This window comes from Etheostoma cragini, chromosome 23, assembly GCF_013103735.1.
Source record: "Etheostoma cragini isolate CJK2018 chromosome 23, CSU_Ecrag_1.0, whole genome shotgun sequence".
NCBI lineage: Eukaryota > Metazoa > Chordata > Actinopteri > Perciformes > Percidae > Etheostoma > Etheostoma cragini.
Genome location: NC_048429.1, coordinates 7,630,944 through 7,649,111, shown reverse-complemented (window position 1 = coordinate 7,649,111; position 18,168 = coordinate 7,630,944). Strand labels below are relative to the sequence as shown.

General features: G+C 40.6%; 2 protein-coding genes across 7 annotated transcripts in view; both read right to left on the bottom strand.

Moving 5' to 3' along the window:
• The window catches only part of mest, a 14,567-nt gene extending 10,237 nt beyond the window's left edge, over positions 1–4,330 (bottom strand). Inside the window, exons 1-10 of the mRNA XM_034863462.1 lie at positions 4,082–4,330; positions 3,454–3,643; positions 2,953–3,032; positions 2,760–2,837; positions 2,484–2,620; positions 2,313–2,371; positions 1,990–2,030; positions 1,781–1,851; positions 1,585–1,686; positions 1,424–1,500 (exon numbers count right to left, since the gene is read on the bottom strand). Of these exons, the coding sequence (XP_034719353.1) occupies positions 1,424–1,500; positions 1,585–1,686; positions 1,781–1,851; positions 1,990–2,030; positions 2,313–2,371; positions 2,484–2,620; positions 2,760–2,837; positions 2,953–3,032; positions 3,454–3,607 (799 nt within the window). The 5' untranslated portion in view covers positions 3,608–3,643; positions 4,082–4,330. The remainder of the gene's footprint in view (positions 1–1,423; positions 1,501–1,584; positions 1,687–1,780; positions 1,852–1,989; positions 2,031–2,312; positions 2,372–2,483; positions 2,621–2,759; positions 2,838–2,952; positions 3,033–3,453; positions 3,644–4,081) is intronic.
• Positions 4,331–7,413: 3,083 nt separating this feature from the next.
• atp2b1a (ATPase plasma membrane Ca2+ transporting 1a) overlaps positions 7,414–18,168 on the bottom strand; it is a 38,394-nt gene continuing 27,639 nt past the window's right edge. For 3 of the 6 annotated variants that reach the window (XM_034863436.1, XM_034863437.1, XM_034863438.1), the window contains exons 17-22: positions 16,338–16,551; positions 16,008–16,219; positions 15,738–15,845; positions 13,925–14,113; positions 13,236–13,325; positions 10,239–10,616 (exon numbers count right to left, since the gene is read on the bottom strand). In XM_034863436.1, coding sequence (XP_034719327.1) covers positions 10,239–10,616; positions 13,236–13,325; positions 13,925–14,113; positions 15,738–15,845; positions 16,008–16,219; positions 16,338–16,551 — 1,191 coding nt within the window. Of the gene's footprint in view, positions 10,617–13,144; positions 13,326–13,924; positions 14,114–15,737; positions 15,846–16,007; positions 16,220–16,337; positions 16,552–18,168 lie in introns of all 6 variants that reach the window. The other 3 variants (XM_034863439.1, XM_034863443.1, XM_034863440.1) reach the window with 3 other exon arrangements.

Here is an 18,168-nt window from a genome sequence, read left to right as displayed (position 1 = left end):
CGTCATAGTTGTCAGATTTATCTATCATATAATCAAGAATATAATAAAACTAAAGGGAGACTTGGCATACAGCCCGATGCGGTTGGGGAGAGTTCTAGCCTGACCAGGCTCCTCTCTTTACCCTGTCTCTCTTAGTTATGCTTTGATAAAGCTTAAAGTTAGGGCATAGAATTGAATATTGTAAGGGTCGCCATGGTCCCGCTCCATGTTCTTTGATGCCATGTTCATCTGCTACATTCTGCGGTGCCCAGCTACGGCCCGTCAGACACTGCCTACCAAGGGCCTGGGTCTGACCGAGGTTTCTGCCTAAAAGGACGTTTTTCCTCGCCACTGTTGCTTGCTCTGGAGGAGACTACTAGAACTGTTGGGTCCTTGTAAATTCTGGAGTGTGGTCGATCTGTAAAGTGTCTTGAGATAACTCTTGTTATGAATTGATACTATAAATAAAATTGAATATATATATATATAAAAAGCTGGTGAACCGACCAGTTTTTGATTTTTGATTTAAGCACTTATATCATGCAGGATGCCACACTATTTCCTTAACTGCCCAACACATTTACTCACTGATACAATGGTTCTGAAGAACCAGTTCAGAAACCACAACTAAGTGGACATTCCCACAGCCAGCATCACCCGTCAGGCGGTGTAGCAAAAATGCAGGTCTTTCCATTTATTTTGAATTGCCGCAGGGGGAACGCGCAAAAATCTCAGCATGCTGCAGCTAAACATTTATACTAAATCAACTTTGGAGAAACTTGACCTCGTCGCTCTGCGGTGGCCAATCCTGTAACCGGGGATCAGTTTTGAGGTGGTGTGAGAGTCCCGTACAGGAAACAGGAAACTTTACTGCTTCTATTGCTGCCACAAGAACGTTTTAAAACATAAAACGCAAGCCCTGAACCGCCCAGAAGCTAAATGTTTGCCAAACAACATAGTGCAATTGATTTTCTGTCTCTCATTCTCTGGGACATGAAGCTGAAATGTCAAGATCAATAAACAATCTGATGGAAAACAGTAACTGTGAAATCTAAAGTTTACTTGTGCTACATTGGGGGTTAAAAGAACACAACAGGACATCACACAAATGGGCCGTTTTAGTGACGCTCCCACACACTGCCGCATAACCCTGCAGCAAATCGCCAGATTACTTATTTATGTCTGAATGGGACCTAATGCCTTCCAGTTGTATTCCACATGAGGTCTGTGTCAGCAGCACACACATATTCCTACCCCCTACTCCCTCCTCCTGAGCTCGGGATCCCAGATGGACTACGAAGCGTCTCCTTGCAGGCTAAGCAGCTTAACGTCGGCGGTTCTCCGGCCGAGGCTGCTGGTTAAATACACCTTAGGGCAAATGTTTGGCCTACACAAAAGAGCTTCCACCCTCGGATTTATTAACATGATGCAACTGTGAACTCACGTGGGACAAAGGTGGAAGTGAGCACACCCACCCATCGCTCTCTGTGTTTTATTCTCTGGTTGATATATTGCAGAATACTGAAAGAGAAGGAGAAGACAAAATGTGAGAACGAGGACAATTAAGGCCATTTGAACACAAAGCAAATACACTACCACACACACCTGTCCATTACTAAGTTGCCGTCGTTGTAGCGTAAACCCGTCCACATGTCCCAGAACTCAGCGTCTGTGGGCTGCGTGTACGGGCCAAACACGGCTCCAATCCTTAGTCAACGAAAAGTATATTTTTGCAACAGCATACTGGTACAAACATTTAGTTCAATCTTCCTAATTTGGAACACAACTCTGGTTCTCTTACCCTTTTTGGAAGATCCTATAGTTGGTGATACGGGTCAGTACTGGAGCCAGAAAACTAGAGTCCTTCAGAAGCTTTTGGAGGCAAAACATTTATGTCACGATGAAAACTTTGACAGCCAATCAGCTACACTAAATTCAGCTTTCTAAAGTCATCATTTCATGATTCCACATGAGCTGAAGAGCAGGATGAAGAAAACAAAGGGGACTCACCTCCTGCAGAAAACGCGGGTAATGTGTTTCTGGGAATAATCCTGTAGGAAATGAAAAAGTCAGCACTGGGCGTGACTTTGTGATGAATGTACAATGATATGAAAGCAGAAAACCCTCACAATTTAGAAGCTAGATCCAGAAAATGTTTGGGAGTTTGGCCTAATGAATTACTTTAATAGTTATGATCAAACCAGATCAGAATAAGGATCAAATGAAGGTCTTTTAATGAAAATGTATTATTTTTCTACCTCACTGATTACAGACTGTGAAGTCTCTGCTGTTGGTGCTGAAAACATGACCAAAGACAACAGACGGCACTGTACCTCCATTGGAAAGACAAAGGCTGTTAATGATGAGGTGTCCTGTGCGGTTTTGGTCAGTCCTGGTTTGGGTGCATGATGAGTAAAAAATAAAACAACAGAGAGGGAAGGACGGTCAGCAATTTATCATGTTACTCTGTTTTTGACAATTTACATAAATGCATGTGCACATACCTGAAGAGCAGCTCCAGGGCCACAGTGTCTCCATAGTCATGGGACACCAGATTCACTCGTTGGTTGCTCAGACCCAGGTGAGCCACCAGGGCCTCCACCACACTGGCCTGCTCAAAGATGGAGTACCTGTGGGGTCGCTGGGATGGTCAACACAGGAGAAAATAAGTTATGGGTAAGTTCAGTAACAGAGCACCAAGAATGAAATATCAGAATCATGATTTTACTAAACGAATCTAGAAAATAAAGACGTTTAAACTGACACAAGATTTTACTCACAGGCTTGTCACTGAAGCCAAAGCCCAAGAAGTCCAGTGCAATGACTCGATGGAAGCGCTGTGTGAGTGGCTCCCAAATCTGTTTGGAAAAATATACACAGCATTTGGTCTCTGGCTTGTTCACATAAAGGCCCTACATTTTTCCAATGGTGTTTAGGTGTGTTGATTAGCTACTGAGCGTGTGCAGTGGGTACCTTGTTCCAGTCAAAGCTGGAGGTGGGGAAGCCATGGAGCAGAATGACCACATCGGAGCTTCCCAAAGCCCCGTAGGAATCTGGTTTAAGGAGAAAAGAGAAATGCATGTATGTATAGGCACAGAGCCATTATGTTTTCAACACTAAGAAGGCACAGTGACCTTTCTTCATGTTTTATTCCAAGCATAAATGTGACTGCTGGCATTAATGACGATGTATGACGATGTGAGGTGACAAAGATTAAGTATGATTTATGTCTCTGAAAAGTCACATTTGAAGCTAAGTTGACTTGCCAATTGATCAACTACTACAGTGCCATTAACTAACAAGTATTTGACACTTATGCACAGTATATTATTTATTAAGTTTAACAATTAATCATAAATTGAAAGGGCAATGAAAACAATAACTGTTGTCAGCTATAGCCACATTTGGATACCATTACAACACTTTTGATAACCCATGGGGGTATTTAACAGTACTACTGTGTCTCTCTCATACCTCTGTAGAAGATCTCCCTGCCCCTGAAATGGAACACCTCCCCGGCACTATGCCACTTTTGCAGGGCAGGTGACAGCTGAGGGGGCGGGATGTTCAGGTACACGGCCACCAGCAGGAGATAGATCAAACCCACATTAAACCACCACTCTCTCATCTTGAGCTCAGCGGTAGGGGAGTCTCATTCTTGACCCTAAAAAAATACAACAACGAAGTGAAAGATAGGTTGAAGTGAATGGAACTTCCTACAGGTGAGACCACGCATGGAGGCGTGATCAGAGGCGGGGTGGAATTAATGGATTAATCTCCGCATCCCCATCTCGTTGTAGCAACACATTACTGTAAACAGTAGGGCATATCATAAAATGTGCATCTGTGTGGGGTTCTGTCAATAAATATCTAAGAAACCCCGCTGACTGAGATGTATGTCACTCAAATAAGCACCCAACGTTATGGTAAGTTGTCAGGTAAAAATGAGCGGTTTGACGGGAACCTTCAATAACGTCCAACCCAGGAAAGGCAAACACAGCTCAAACCCTCCACTACACTGAGTCTACAACACGTGCATTTTCTAAAACAGGTCCTGTTTGTTTTATGAGGCTGAACACTGTAGCAGACTGTAGCTACTCACAGAAACGTTGCGACCTGTCGTTAACAGACCTTCGCCCAGTGTTTAGAGTCCATACAGTGCACAAGGAATTCCTGCAGAGCGGAAAGGACCCTCGGTTCGAAGAAAAAATAAAAAATAATGACGTCTCACTCTGTTGATACTTCCGGGTTCCCCGAAAGTTAAATTGTGTGGGTTTCACCTATGAGGTCTCTGGTTTCACCCGTTAAGAAACCAAGGCGAGTGACTCATCTAATTCAAACACAATCTTTGTTTAAAGGGCTACGTCCAGCGGCCCAAAGAGAGGTAATGCCCTCTGCTGGTGCGGATGTGCAACTACATATAATGTTGAGATTATTGTACAAAGCCTCGAGACATCGAGACTCGAGCTGACATTATAAATCGATTATTCAATTAACAAATCAAAAGAACCTTAAATTCGAAACAGTTTTGATCACACAAATGTGATCAAAGGGGCTTTTAACGTAATTTCAAAGCCCCTTAAAAACTAAATTTTCGGAAGGCTATAACATAAACTATTCATGGATTAAGCAACAATCCCCAGGCCTGTCTCTAACCGCTTTATCCAGGATTACAGGGTCGCGGGGGGTCATTGGGTGAGAGACGGTGTGGCTATACCTGAGGAGTTGCAGGGAACAACTGCAGTGTGAGTTCTTTGGTCTCATATTGCTGGGAAGTATGCAGAAATGGACAGATCCCAAACGGCTCGGGAAAGGGAAGTTTGGGGTCCCCTACTGGAGCTGCTGCCCCCGCGACCCGATACCGGATAAACGGATGAAGACGGATGGATGATTTTATTCTCTCTCTGTGTGATCATGAATGCTTTGCTATAGTATTGCTCGACATCTTAAAGAAACAGCCAATACATCGTGTCATACCTTTTCTCTTATTTACCAACATCATTGTAATAATAATAAATAATAAAACTCCCTTAACTCAGTTAATGATGTTTTTACATTAAAGTTTTTGTGTTATACCCCAAATAAGATAATAATTTGATGTTTAGCAAGAACAATGTCATTTCCACCACAACCTGTCTTTGCCACCACAATGAACACTGTGGTGGAAATGACATTTCACTCCTTTCCCTCCAAAATCTCATGCTTTGTTAGCATGCTAATATTTGTCTTAGAGTTAGCATTAAATATACACAAATTACACGTTATTAAATTAAATGTATCCAGTTATTTTTACACTCATGTGAAATATGAGCTGTTTGGAAATGACGACCAATAAACATACTCTCAGTTTTAGTCATATTTACCTTGATTTGTCTTCTTTTCATTACCCCCTGTAGAGGTAACCCTTTCAACCAGCCAAATTTTCCACTGTGGAGTTTCTGTTGCTATGGTTACTAAGTATACAACCCTAAAACAATGATCCCAGGAGTCTATTTTGTACAGTGTGGTGGAAATGACGGTGAACCCAAGGGACAAGGTTTCGACTTATGAAAAATATAGGAAAATGTGAAAAAATATAGCAATATGTAATATGTATAATTGGAATAGACACTATTTATCATTTGTTCTTGAAATCTACATTATTTAAATATTTAGTTTGGAATCAAGCAAGGTTGAAGATACAAAGTCTGTCTTAGGGACAGAAGGAAAACAGTAAAAACCATGCATAAAATGCCTCATATCATATAATAAAAAGAATGATTGAACCATGACACATTTTTTACAAGTTCCCCTTAGGGTGAAGTACGTTTGACAAAAACAAAAATGAAGAAATGTTTTTTAGTTTTCATTATTTCATCCAGGGACAAGAAAAGTACCATAGTTAAAGAATCAACCAGTTATACTGTATAGCTGCTTTGACATTTTATGACGCACCATAGCCTATTATTACGTTTTTATGGCACAGCCTATATGATATTTAAATAGAAAATGTATGGCCTACTATACAATGATATTATTTATGACACACATAAGTTAACATTAACACAAACTCAAACATAAACAGCTGTAAAATGCAACATCCACATTAATGCGGCAGCATTCTCCGCTGTGGAGATTTGGCAATGTAAGACTAATGCAGCGGTAATATTAATCCAATACATCATGTATATATACTGTATATATAACAGTAAAACACTGACAGGGACCATTTGTATACTTTGGATACTTCAAGTAAATTTAACTGATAATACTTTCATACTTTTACTTAGGTAAGGTTTGGAATGCAGGACTTGAGTCTTGTAGTGAAGTATTTTCACAATGTGGTATTAGTACTTTGATTAACCTAATCTGAATACTGTTCCAACCAAGTGTTGCACTTGCACCATGTTGTTGGACATATTGTCTGAGGTATCGTCCTCTGTGCAATACTCACTGCCAATGTCAAGTTACACTGCATTTGTACACACATGCACGCACACGCACACACACACACACACACACTCACACACACACACACACACACACACACACACACACGTTAGTTAGATCACCCATTATTTCCAGATTGATTTTTTGTTTATTTTTACTCCAATCATGGACTCCAAATTTACAAAATTATTCAATTACAGTCTATGCCCTGAACTATTTCAAATGAGGAGTTTGACCAAATGGCAAGTTAGTTTTATTTATAAATTTAGATAAATTAGGTAAACTAGAATAATACACACAAACAAGCCAAGAGCCGTTTATTTGCTGTATTTCAAAGTATACAGAATATTGTTTTCCTGTAATTTGTCTCACACCTCTGAGAGTTGTCTAGGAAGACCATTTTTTGGGCTGGACTGCAACTATATTAATAGTTAAAGGTTAACTAAAATTAAATTAAAGGTCTATATACAAACCCCCATCAAAAGGTTAACCTCTCTGCCCCATCTGAGCTACAGGTGCCCTTTCGCACATAGTTTAACATAAGTCAGTCCATCTTAATGTCAATTTAATTCAGCAGCATTTAGCTGTAGCCTACATACTGTATTTCTATTATAGGGGTATAATGGTCAATTTGAGAATTCATCGGCAGTCAGATAAAAGTCAATGGAAAATCTGTGAGGGAAGTCTAGCTCTCACGTCATAGTTTAGAATTAAAAGACAATGCCAGCGTTATTAGATATATTTGCTCATGTAGGCTATTCAGAGAATGTAAGTTTACACTGTATTCATTTTGCGATCTGGCTCTTCTATTCATTAGCTATAATCCAATGGTTATTCGGCAATTATGCAGAAAAGCACCTTTCTTGTGTAAAAATCACCCCCAATCACTCAAGTCCGAGATTTTCTGCCACACATTTGCTTGCCTGCTGCAATGTAAGAGACCACTTTTGAATGCATAACATTCCATAATTACTGCATTGTAAATGAAAAGCATGGCCCTGCAGATAGGCTAAATACAATTTTTTATTTTTAAAAACCATACACATTACTCAACAAGTTTCAAATGTAAATCCAATCACGATATCCATTTAAAATGCTCAAGATAAACAGACATGAAGAACTTTTATTTCCAAATGTTAAAAGATAAAAAAAAAAAAAAAAAAAAGAAATCCATAAAAGAGATGGAAAAACATTCATTCCCATTACAGGAAGAAGCTACAGAACAAACTCCTTACATGGATTCTGCCTTTTCAATTTCTCACTTTTTATGTAATTCTAGCTGCTATTTTGTCATCTGTGAAACAAAGTATTTCCTCAGAGAACGTTGCGGTTTAACATCTCCACTTCCTTCCCCTGTGCACAGCCCTTCAGGTGAAGATGGCCAGAAGGCTGCAAGAAGAATCTGCAGCCTGCTGCCCGAGTCATCCTGTGTGGTTGACGAGCACCGTCCCAAACATTTCATCAAGTGTGGTAATATAGAAACTAAAAGAGGCTGGTTCTCTATTTTACACCAATTGCACCCTGAGATGAATATTCCAGAACAACACACATTTTAGTGGCCAAAACCCTCCCCATATAACACGATTGGTGTCAAATCATCCAAAATTGGTTTAGTACGATGAAAGGTATCATCAGTATTTTCATAAAAATACAAAGGTACACTTTATGATTTGTATCAAAATTATTTTCCCCCAAGGAGCGCTATGAAATAAAGTACCCTGTGCAGATAGATACCAGTGTATGCCTAGTCTTTATTCTTGAAAAATGCACATGTCCAATTCTATAGCGTTTCCAGTACACCAGGTGTCAAAAATATTTTATAAACAAATCAAGTGTGGCAACTTTATCCATGGTGAAAGGAGTCTTATAGACAGGGTTGATGAAAAAAATATGTTTTTGATTTTAAAAATGTCAACAAAACAGAACTTGCAGGAGTAAAATTAAGTTTTTCCTAAGGCATGATCTTAAACGACTGAATGAAATATGCAAATAATTCACTTTTTGTTTTAACCAATACAATGTTTCACTACCTAAAAACACAAAATCTGAAGTTAAAAGGTTCTTTATAGATTCCTTTTTCTTTTAAATTAAATATTTTTTTCTATGCCTGAGTAAACAAATGTCAATATTGTACATTGGTAGGGGGCTAAGGTTTTGCTGAGAAAAATAAATAAATTAGAACACTAATTATAAAAAAAGATGACCAGGGTCCATATTTATCAAGCATCCAGATAGAGAATCAGTCACAACTGGCCCAGAATGAGCAGACTGAGGTCCTTGTTTTAGCTAGAGAAGTAACAGTGTTCATCTGTGAGGAGTCACCTGCTGATGGCCAATTATGGGACAAAGCATTGTCTAAATTATTGTTGTAGCCAAGGCACATTAATATAGAATTCTTGTTGAAAAATAAATAAGCGCACAGGCTGAATACAGCGTTACTTTGAACTCAAGTGGTCATAAAAAAACAACAACTGAACTTTAGGTCTTTTAAGTGTTTTATGAGCTTTGGCAAAAACAAATTTTGTAGCCTTAACATGCATAAATTAGTCATAAACGCACATTTTTCCTGCATCAAATAATCAGTATCAACCTCTTTTGAACGTAACTAATAACTAGTACAAGACATTTTACAGTACGATAGTGGTGTAAAACCACAACAATCTAAACTACTTCCTGCTGAAAGCGACTGTAGGAGGCTTCATAAGGACCTCATGTCCGACTTCGAGGTAAGACTTTGTTTCAGCATAATTCTAGGTGTCAGTCTGAGATGCTTGCTAAATACAGGCCCAGATTTATTCTCAACTCCCTTTTAATGAGTGAACCTTTCAACATGTGGAAATCCTTGAACACAACATAATGAATGAAAAGAGAATCCAGAACTCCAGAAGGTTTTGTGCACATGAAAACTATCGAAGAAATGGAAGTAGTAAATATTTATAGCAGTTATTGGACAGCGGCCCTAAACGTCTTTCCCGTCCCTTCTCCTGTGAAAACACCTCACCCGGAGGACCTTTTTCTATACAAGCCTTAGTGTTTATCGGTTTGGCTAGAAGATTCTACATTTATCTACAAATATATAACAAAACTTGCAGGCAAAAATAGTTAAGTTTCAATAGAAACACCCTTTTTTTCCTGAAAATACAGCAGTATCTGAAATAATCCTCTTATTCATTTTTTTTCTTATTCTGTCCCAGTTTTCTGCATCATACATCAGGAAGCTCTTTTGCCTACAAACAGAAAAAAAGTATCTACAAACTTTGTAAACAGACCTGCTTTTTTCCAAAAACATAAATAACTCAAAATATTAACAGCCAATGGAGCAGAAATAAGTTTTGAATGAGCAAGGGCCAAAGAGATAAATATACAACACCATTCAGATAAAAGAGAAGCTAAAGGTTCTTTCGTAATTCTTACAGACGATCTTCAAGCCAGGATGAGGACCTCCCCGTCTCAATTAAAATAATAATAATAATAATAATAATAATAATAGAATAATAAAAACAGGTCACTTTCAATCTGAGTTTATAATCACCCCTTGTTTACCGAGAAAAACAAAAGTTACCAAGGAGGGAGGGGTGAAGACAGTTCTTGTGTTGCAGCGGGGTATTAATCAGAACCTAAAATAAAAGAAGACCAAAGCATCCACACCAAGCCGTACATTCCTCTGAATGTTTGCTGTTCTTTTAGTCCAGCCAAAGCCAAGCTCACTCAAGACTCCGCTCTCCTCTTAGCCCTTCGGCTCTCTTCTGCAAGTGTTCGTTCGTTTTGTCTGATTCGAGCTCCTTGGTGGCGGGTAGAAAAGTGGTGGTGACGCGTGGCGCAGGATCAGATCAAAGGGAGGTCTCCAGGCTGTGTAGGGGGCTCCCTGGGGCCGAGAGGGTCCCTGATTTGGGGCCCTCTGGGAGGAGGTGGTTACTGCTTTCCACAGCGTTATTGTTCTGGTTTGGTGAGGGAGAGACCGGCGTGGTGGGGGCAACGGTGGTGGGTGAGGGCGGCGTGGGCGTAGTGTTGCGGGGGCTTGCAGAGTTGCGCTTGGTCGGGGCATCATCCTCTGCGTCAGTGTCATCTATGAGGGGAATATGGGGCTCAGAGTCCTCAATCCGGAATTCAGGGTGGGTCATAAAGTTGTGGATTGATGATCGCGACTCGGGCTTCTCCAGCCCCTCATAGAGGGAGATGGAGCTGCGGAATGCATTCACCACCCGGATCTGGAGGGAGGGAGAAGGGACAGGGAGCAAGCATTTAGTCACATTCAGTAATGACACACGTGTGTTTTGAATTTTAACAAATGGGTACACAGATAAAAATTGAGGGCGCAGGTTTTATTTGGTCAATAATATGAGAGTTTAATGGGCAACAAATTCAGTGAGGGGGAAACTCTCGTGCAGGTGTGCAGTTATGTTGAGTTGCAAATTCACAACTTGTAATACCAACTAACTAAATAGTCTAGAGTAGACTCTGTTGGTCCCGAAAAAACACCTAAAAGTTCCTACCAGTTTGGCCGAAAAGTGTAAAAAGGAGCAGTTAAATTCATTTCATCTTTACTTCTGTCTGTGTGTCACTTCCTGTTTATCTAAGTAACCCTCTGTCTAGAGTACCCAATATACAGTAATCAAAATGTGGACATGTCGCCGAATTTAAATCTGATGGAGAAAACTTTATTCTAACGCCTACAAGTAAAAGCCTGAGCTAGACTTGAGCCATAAAAAGGCTTCAGGTTGAAGTAGTGTGTGACAGACTGGACTGCGAGCCTGTAATGAGCCAGTTCAGATTGCAGAGTTGATTAAAATAAAAGTGTTTCACAGGAATGGAAAACTTGAGTTGCATCCAGTGGAGAGAGACCTTATACTTGACTCTGTGCTTGTAGAAAAAATATTCTTAAAATTCCTGTCTTTGGAAGGGTACAAACCGGTGTCAATCCCAATTCAATGAATGTTGATTTTTTGTGAGTACAGTAGTAGTATTTCACAAAACACTTTGTAGAGGCCTGTGTTTGATTAATCAAAATGCAAAAGGAAACTGAGAGACAAGAGGAATGCTGTTCTACCAGAGAAAAAGGGACAGAGGCTAGACAGTTTGTCTTTTGTTGGACATGCTTAGGAAAGAGTGAGGAGAGAGAAAGCCAAGACAGGAAGAGAAAGAATGAAAGAGAGACGGAAAAAGGCAGAGGAATAGAGACAGAAAGAAAGAAAAGTTAGATAGGAAGAAAGATAGAAAGTGGTGGTCAGTTACAGCTTATGTTTGTGGAGTAAAAACAAAAAAGCTGCAGCAGCCAAGCATGTCTATAAGCTGGTGTACATGTCAAACAGCACAAAGAGAAAAAACTCACAAACGAGACCAGAGACTTTGAACCCATGCAGAGCGCGGCGCTACCTTGTGTTCAATGGTAGTAAACCTTTGAGTATAGCCCATGACACATTTCACAGAATCTAAAGAAGAATATGTGGGGAGTCAGTGGTATTCATTTTTTTTTAGGCACATTGCCAGGTGGACATTTTCTGCCAACAAACAAGTAATCACATAGAAGAAACAGACTTCAAGAAACGTTCAAACTCTTTTGAAGAGCAACCTGAAAGGAAACGTTTAGAGTTTAGGAGGGAAGCACCCGTCAGGTCCCACCTGAGACAAGAGACCTAAACATTACTGCAGCATTGCATTATCTTTCAGCATTCCGGGGGGGGGGGGGGGGGGATAACATGGATCTTCTGTGAATTGGTATGGAAAAGTCCCATGTGTTTACATTCAAGTGCACAGTCATTTATTCCATTAAGCTCTTTTTGCGACATCTGTTAGACATTTAAAATCCGTGGCCAGTCAGATGGTCTGCCTGGGAAGATCTGAAAGACAAAATGAGTCAACAGACAGCCACACAGTTCCGGTAAGGGCACAGTCAGGAGGAAATACCATCCTCAAATGATCTGTGTCCGCTCTCGACTTAGTGATCTTCTATGCTGAATGGACGACTGGCACGAAGGGTGTCCGACCTTTCAAAACTATGCAAAGCCTTGCATCCAAACACACCAACAAACACGCATATCAACTGCAGCTGCTCCTCAACTATAGGGTGGTAGTGCTCTCCCTGTTCTCCCCCTCTCTTCACACGCCCTCTTTTTCACAACAAACTCCCAGAAGCGGCCACAGCTGGAGAACAAAAGGTTGTTACTTCACTGACTGACAAGACACCAACTGACAGTCTCACAGAAGTCCATGTCATGGTTTGTCTCTATTGTTTTAGGCCGTGATCATGGGCTTATACTCAAAACATTTACCCGACTAGGGACTAGAGAGCTGCGACACAGACCTATGGGTGCTACAGGGGCACAGAGCAGACGGAGGCAGCTGCAGACAAACCTGGTGACGGTCAATGCAGAATTACATATTTGTCAAATAGTATATACACATCATCCCCCCGAAATATCAGTAAAACCTCAAATTTTTTAGACTGAAGCAGAAGCAAAACAGAAAAACAGGATGACACAGAGAAAACACCTTGCCACTAGAAGCAACCTGGTTACAGGGTACATGTATATACAGCAGTGTTATCGAAGCAATATGGAAGGTGTGGTATTTCTGGTGTAGTTTTTTTGAAGAAGAAAACAGAGTAAGGGAGGGGACATTAGGAGAGAAATGAGACAGTACAAGTGTCAACGTTAAGTGAGAAGAAGATGTTAGAAGAACAGAAGAGGAAATAAAATAAAAAACACGTCTCATGCACTAGAGGAGAACACGCACTCACACCCCACAGTGGCAGAAGCGGAGTTGGCGGCAGTGGCAGTAGTGGTAGTAGTAGAAAAGGCTACATGTGTAGGGCTAGAAACATTGGTTACATCGTGCTGTTGTTGGCTGGAGTTGGAGGCCTGCCGCCTTAGAGCCCCCTGAAAGGAAGTTCCACTCTGGAACGCACTCACTACATCCATCTGGAAAGAATCAGACAGCATGACAGGAGAAAGCCCAGAGGAAATAAAACACAATACAGCCAGAGGAGAGAGAAAAATAAAGAAAAGGCACCAGTAACCATAGAAAAAGAAAAGACACTTGGAAATTGGATTCAGGCATTATAGTTAAGAGAGGGAAAAGGGGATGTTGGGTTTAAAGGCACTGATCGGAGGAAGCTCCAACCTCACGGTCACACTTTTATTCTGCCAAGTCCTTCCATACCTCCAGCTATAGCCATGCCATACTCTTGGAACATTCAGCTGTTCTATTGTGCTTACCATCCAATCCAATTCACTTGCTTCTCATCAGTACCTTCAAACTAGTCTCATTTTATTAGATAGATTCAGACTGAGTCAGAAGTAGGCATAGGAACCTGCTTTAGTTCAGCAGCAGAACAGGAAAAATAGAGGAAAGGCTTTTGTGTTTAGGGCACAATCCATTCTTTAGGAATGCCAAGAGAAAAAATAAAACAGATTTGAAACTGGAAGAGCAATAGAAAGTTAAAGGGTTTATGGCTTTTGATTCCCTTGGTGTTGGGTGCCGTGCTCTGTGATGCGCGGGAAAGTCTGTGGATTGTTACCTGAGTCTGGATGCGATTAAGGCCTCGGAACCAGAGGATCTGGCCTCGGCGAAGCTCCCGCTCAGCGTGGTCAATCTCATCATTGTCGCTAAGCTCGTCCAGCTCTTCGTCTGGGATCTCCTCTTTCTGGGTGCCGTGGCCTGCCGTTTTCAAGAATTTTAAGCGGCTGGTGGGTATTGAAGAGATTACCTGGGAGACATCACAATTTACATGAGCAGCATATCATGATTTATGATAATGTCACACTCCTCAGCATGGCAAAATGACATTTCATTAATGGCAGAACGAGCCACATTTTTGGGTACATCACGGACATTAAGCAGCCAGTGACCCGAAAAATTAGCTGCCCTGCCAACGCTTCATGTAAGACAGTCAGTTTGACTGAGGCTCCAAGCCTATCCAACATTGAAGTTACAGACTTAAAAGATAACCATTTGGAACTAAGTTACTAAAAGCTGATACTGATGATGTTGTAAGTCACGTTACAACAATGATGGATAATATTAGAGCTAAAATGAACAGTCAACACTTTTTATAGCAAAAAAACAAAACATTCTCTGATTTCAGCTTCTCAAATGAGAAATGACAAACTGATCTGTTGCTTTCCTGTGTCACAAGTGATTGTAAACTGGATACATGTTATGGAAGTATGGGGTATGGAGAAATGGAGAGATACTTAAAACGATAAAAAGTTATCACCTTCGCAGAGGATGGTGATATTTTTTTCTTTCTTTTCTGACATTTTATAGACAAAACGATTATTCTATTAATAGAAAAGATAATTGGCAGATTCATTGATAACAAAAATAATGGTAGGTTGCAGTCCTACAGATTTCTAAGTCATCCAAGAAATTAAGTGTATTACAGGGTTAAACAATGATGATCTCACAATAGCTGCCTTAATTTGCAAACTTGCTTAATGCATACAGTAAAGTTAAGTTAGATTTTTATTAACCTATAGAAAAAATTCATCCTATTTTAAAAAAACGGAGGGCAGCAACAATTTAGCACGAGGAGCAGCACCATAAATAATGGCAAAGGCAGGAGGACCCTCTTTTGGACAATCTGGTTTGAACCAATAATCTTGGTCCTCCTACATCACAGCAATCTTTCAGTCCTACAACTGTCAGCTCTTTGAATTAATATGCACTCAGCACAGCTCTGCTTATTTGTGTTTTGTCCAAAAAACGTTGGCGACACCATTCTTGATGAATTGACGAGAGAAGATAATGACAAATTATTTGCACTGCTCCGCAGCATGAGTGTGGGCAGTCAGATCAAACTAGGATTACATCAGACATTCATTATAACTCTGACTCAACAGTGGGGAGCAATCTCAACCCTCAATCTCTCACTGTCAGAAATTACAAACAATTACTTTATCACCACATTAAGGCAAAAAAACTCAAATACTATACGCCCACATAACTCAGATCTAAAAGTTGAAATACGTTTCTTGAATTGTTCAAAATATAAATACAGAGATAAAAAATATCTATATTAGTTTTATTGACAGGAAAAAAGAAAAATATTTCATCAATGTAAAAGGTCCTTGACATTGTGAAAGATTCCAATGAGCTTGACTGAAGCAACATACTAAGCAATATAACTACACCATAAAATCAGTTCAAATTAGTTGACTTTGGGAGTTTAGCCATCTCTTCACAGAAGTAGAACATAATGTACTATTGCATCTCTTTGCCACCATTAGAAAACCACTACCCCAACTCCAACAGAGGGGGGCAGTGTCATACAATAGTTATGTCTTATGGGCCAACTGAAGGTGAAACTCAGCTGTATAGTCACATCATACCTGTCCCCATAGCAGAGAGCCAAAGCCTAAGAAAGTGCACCATAGCCACTGGTCGACGGTCAGAGCCACGCAGCTGAATGGCTTCCCTCCAAACTGCACTATGACAAACTAGCGGGGCAGAAAGAGAGGTGTAATTAATTATAGCGGAAACGTTGAGATTTAACATTCTCGTAGGACTGATCGTCTTTTTTCCCCCCAAACATGAGTCCCCAAGCACATTGACAATAACAAAAGGAAAAGTTAGCCATAGGCGTCTCCAGTCTACTTTACCTGGATAATGAAGGTACCAAAGACAATACTACAGAAGATAAGGTTGTTGAAGATGCCTTCAAAGACATTCCTTTCACCATGGATCTTGCGGGCGTTGATCTCGTTGAAAAGCTGCATCAGTACAAATGTATTGAAGACAATGGTGTAGTGCTCAGAAGGCGGGGCGTGGAGAGGTGCATTCCTGCCGCTGTCAATGTCAAAGAACTTCTCTCCTACAGGAACAGTCAAGAGAGAATGTGTTAAAATAAATAGATACATTTATCCAAGAAACGCACAGTAAGTCCCCTGGCTCTGTGTACATGAAGAACTTTACCCAGAGTAGCTTCTTACCGGCAAAGAGCAGAGTAAAGATGGTGATTAACTGGAACACTCCCTGACCCAGGATGTTTTTCATCATGGTGCGGGAGATGAGAGGCTTGTTGCGGCCATATGGCTTCCTTAGCAGCAAGGCTTCTGTAGGGGGCTCTGTGGCCAAGGCTAGTGAAGCAAAGGTGTCCATGATGAGGTTGACCCATAACATCTGTACTGCTTTCAGTGGAGAGTCCTGGAGGCAGAGAGAGCGCAAATTAGGTTGAGAAGAGGGGGGAAAGAGGGAAGATTTTACAGGATGTGTGACAGTGATAGGTGGGTTTCCGAGGATCATTTAGAGATATATAAACTAACAGGAACCAAATTGCATGTGGAGGAAAAAAGCATGTCCTTGTCAGCCATTTGGTTTCTATACACATGCATGTGACATAAACATGAAAAAAGTATGGTAGCAGGGCAGGGAGTTAATTGAATTAAACAAATAGGTCTGTTACATTTATTAAATATTTAATATAGATCTGCAATACAGTATTTAACTCACTGTATTAGGCTGTAAAGCACAGCTCCTGTTGACAGCACAACACCGAATAAAAAAAAAAACATTTAGGAATTTCACAGGTGCTTATTATTTCTGATGCCTGAGTTTTTCCTCCATAGAGAAAGTTTTGGTGCCCCCCCAAAGAGGTTTATAACCAGTGCCAAAGGAAAATCGTAAGCGCTAAAAAGTCAGATTTTCAGCAGGCAGCATCCCTCTCCTCCACAGCTGCTATATTTGACGCATGCAGCTGCCGCTAAGCTATAAGCTGCATTGTTTTGACTGGACATGAACGCTCTGCTGTGAAGCTCGCGCTAATGGGATCATACAGGACTTTCACTGTGACCATTCTGCCCCAGGGGTCCGGCAGCGCAGCGAGAAACCACTGCTGATGGGCAAGCTCCAACCTGCTGTATGTCCGCGGTGGGAAGCACTGCCGTCTGATGGCATCAGTATTAAATTCAGACGTTTTCATAATTGGTTAAAAAATTGGTCCAGTTCAGTGTTTTTGTGCAGTTGGTTTTAACACCTGATAGGAACCGTACGGGAGTATGCAGGAAAACCACAGTCGGGCCTGCTTTACCGGCACTGACCTGACTCCCTGAAAAGCTGCAGAGGTGGTTTCATCCCGCTGCAGAGAGACTTTGCTGTGACCCGTTCACGTAAGAGCGCCAGTTAAACTAGAATTATTCCACAGTTCACATGCATGCCGAACCATGGTGGTCAGTTACAATCCTGTATATTCAACTAATAATTTATTGATTAATTGCATGTACTTTAATTTAGAAAACATTACAATTCATGACATTGTATTATTGTCCACATGAGCTACAACAGTAGGCTAATTGCAGTTTATGTAAGTCACTACTACATTTTTTACTTAACAAGCAAAAAAAAAGTGCTCCTTGGGGGAAAAAGTTATCGTCAGTTAGTAAGTTATTAATTAAACAAACTGGACTTTGGGGTCAAGTGTACTTACTGCATTCTATTCCATAATATTTTTAATTGGTACCTGACACTAGAATTTTTCTCATTTCCTTGACGTAAATAAATTGACGTTAATTTTTACCATAACTTGGTGCCTAAAAATGTATCAGAATGCAGGAAATGAAGTCTTTGATTCTCAAAATCTGTTGGGCTTAGACCCCCACCTAATATGTACCCTCCCAAAGGCCCATTCTGAGCCAGGGGAAAAACCCTGAATGCATGAGGGAATTCAATGAAAAGGCCTTTAAGAGACAAAATACAGCCAGTTTGAAAGTACACAGCACTTTTCTTTATTTCCGAAACTGTACCAGATCCAACCTTTTTTTTTTT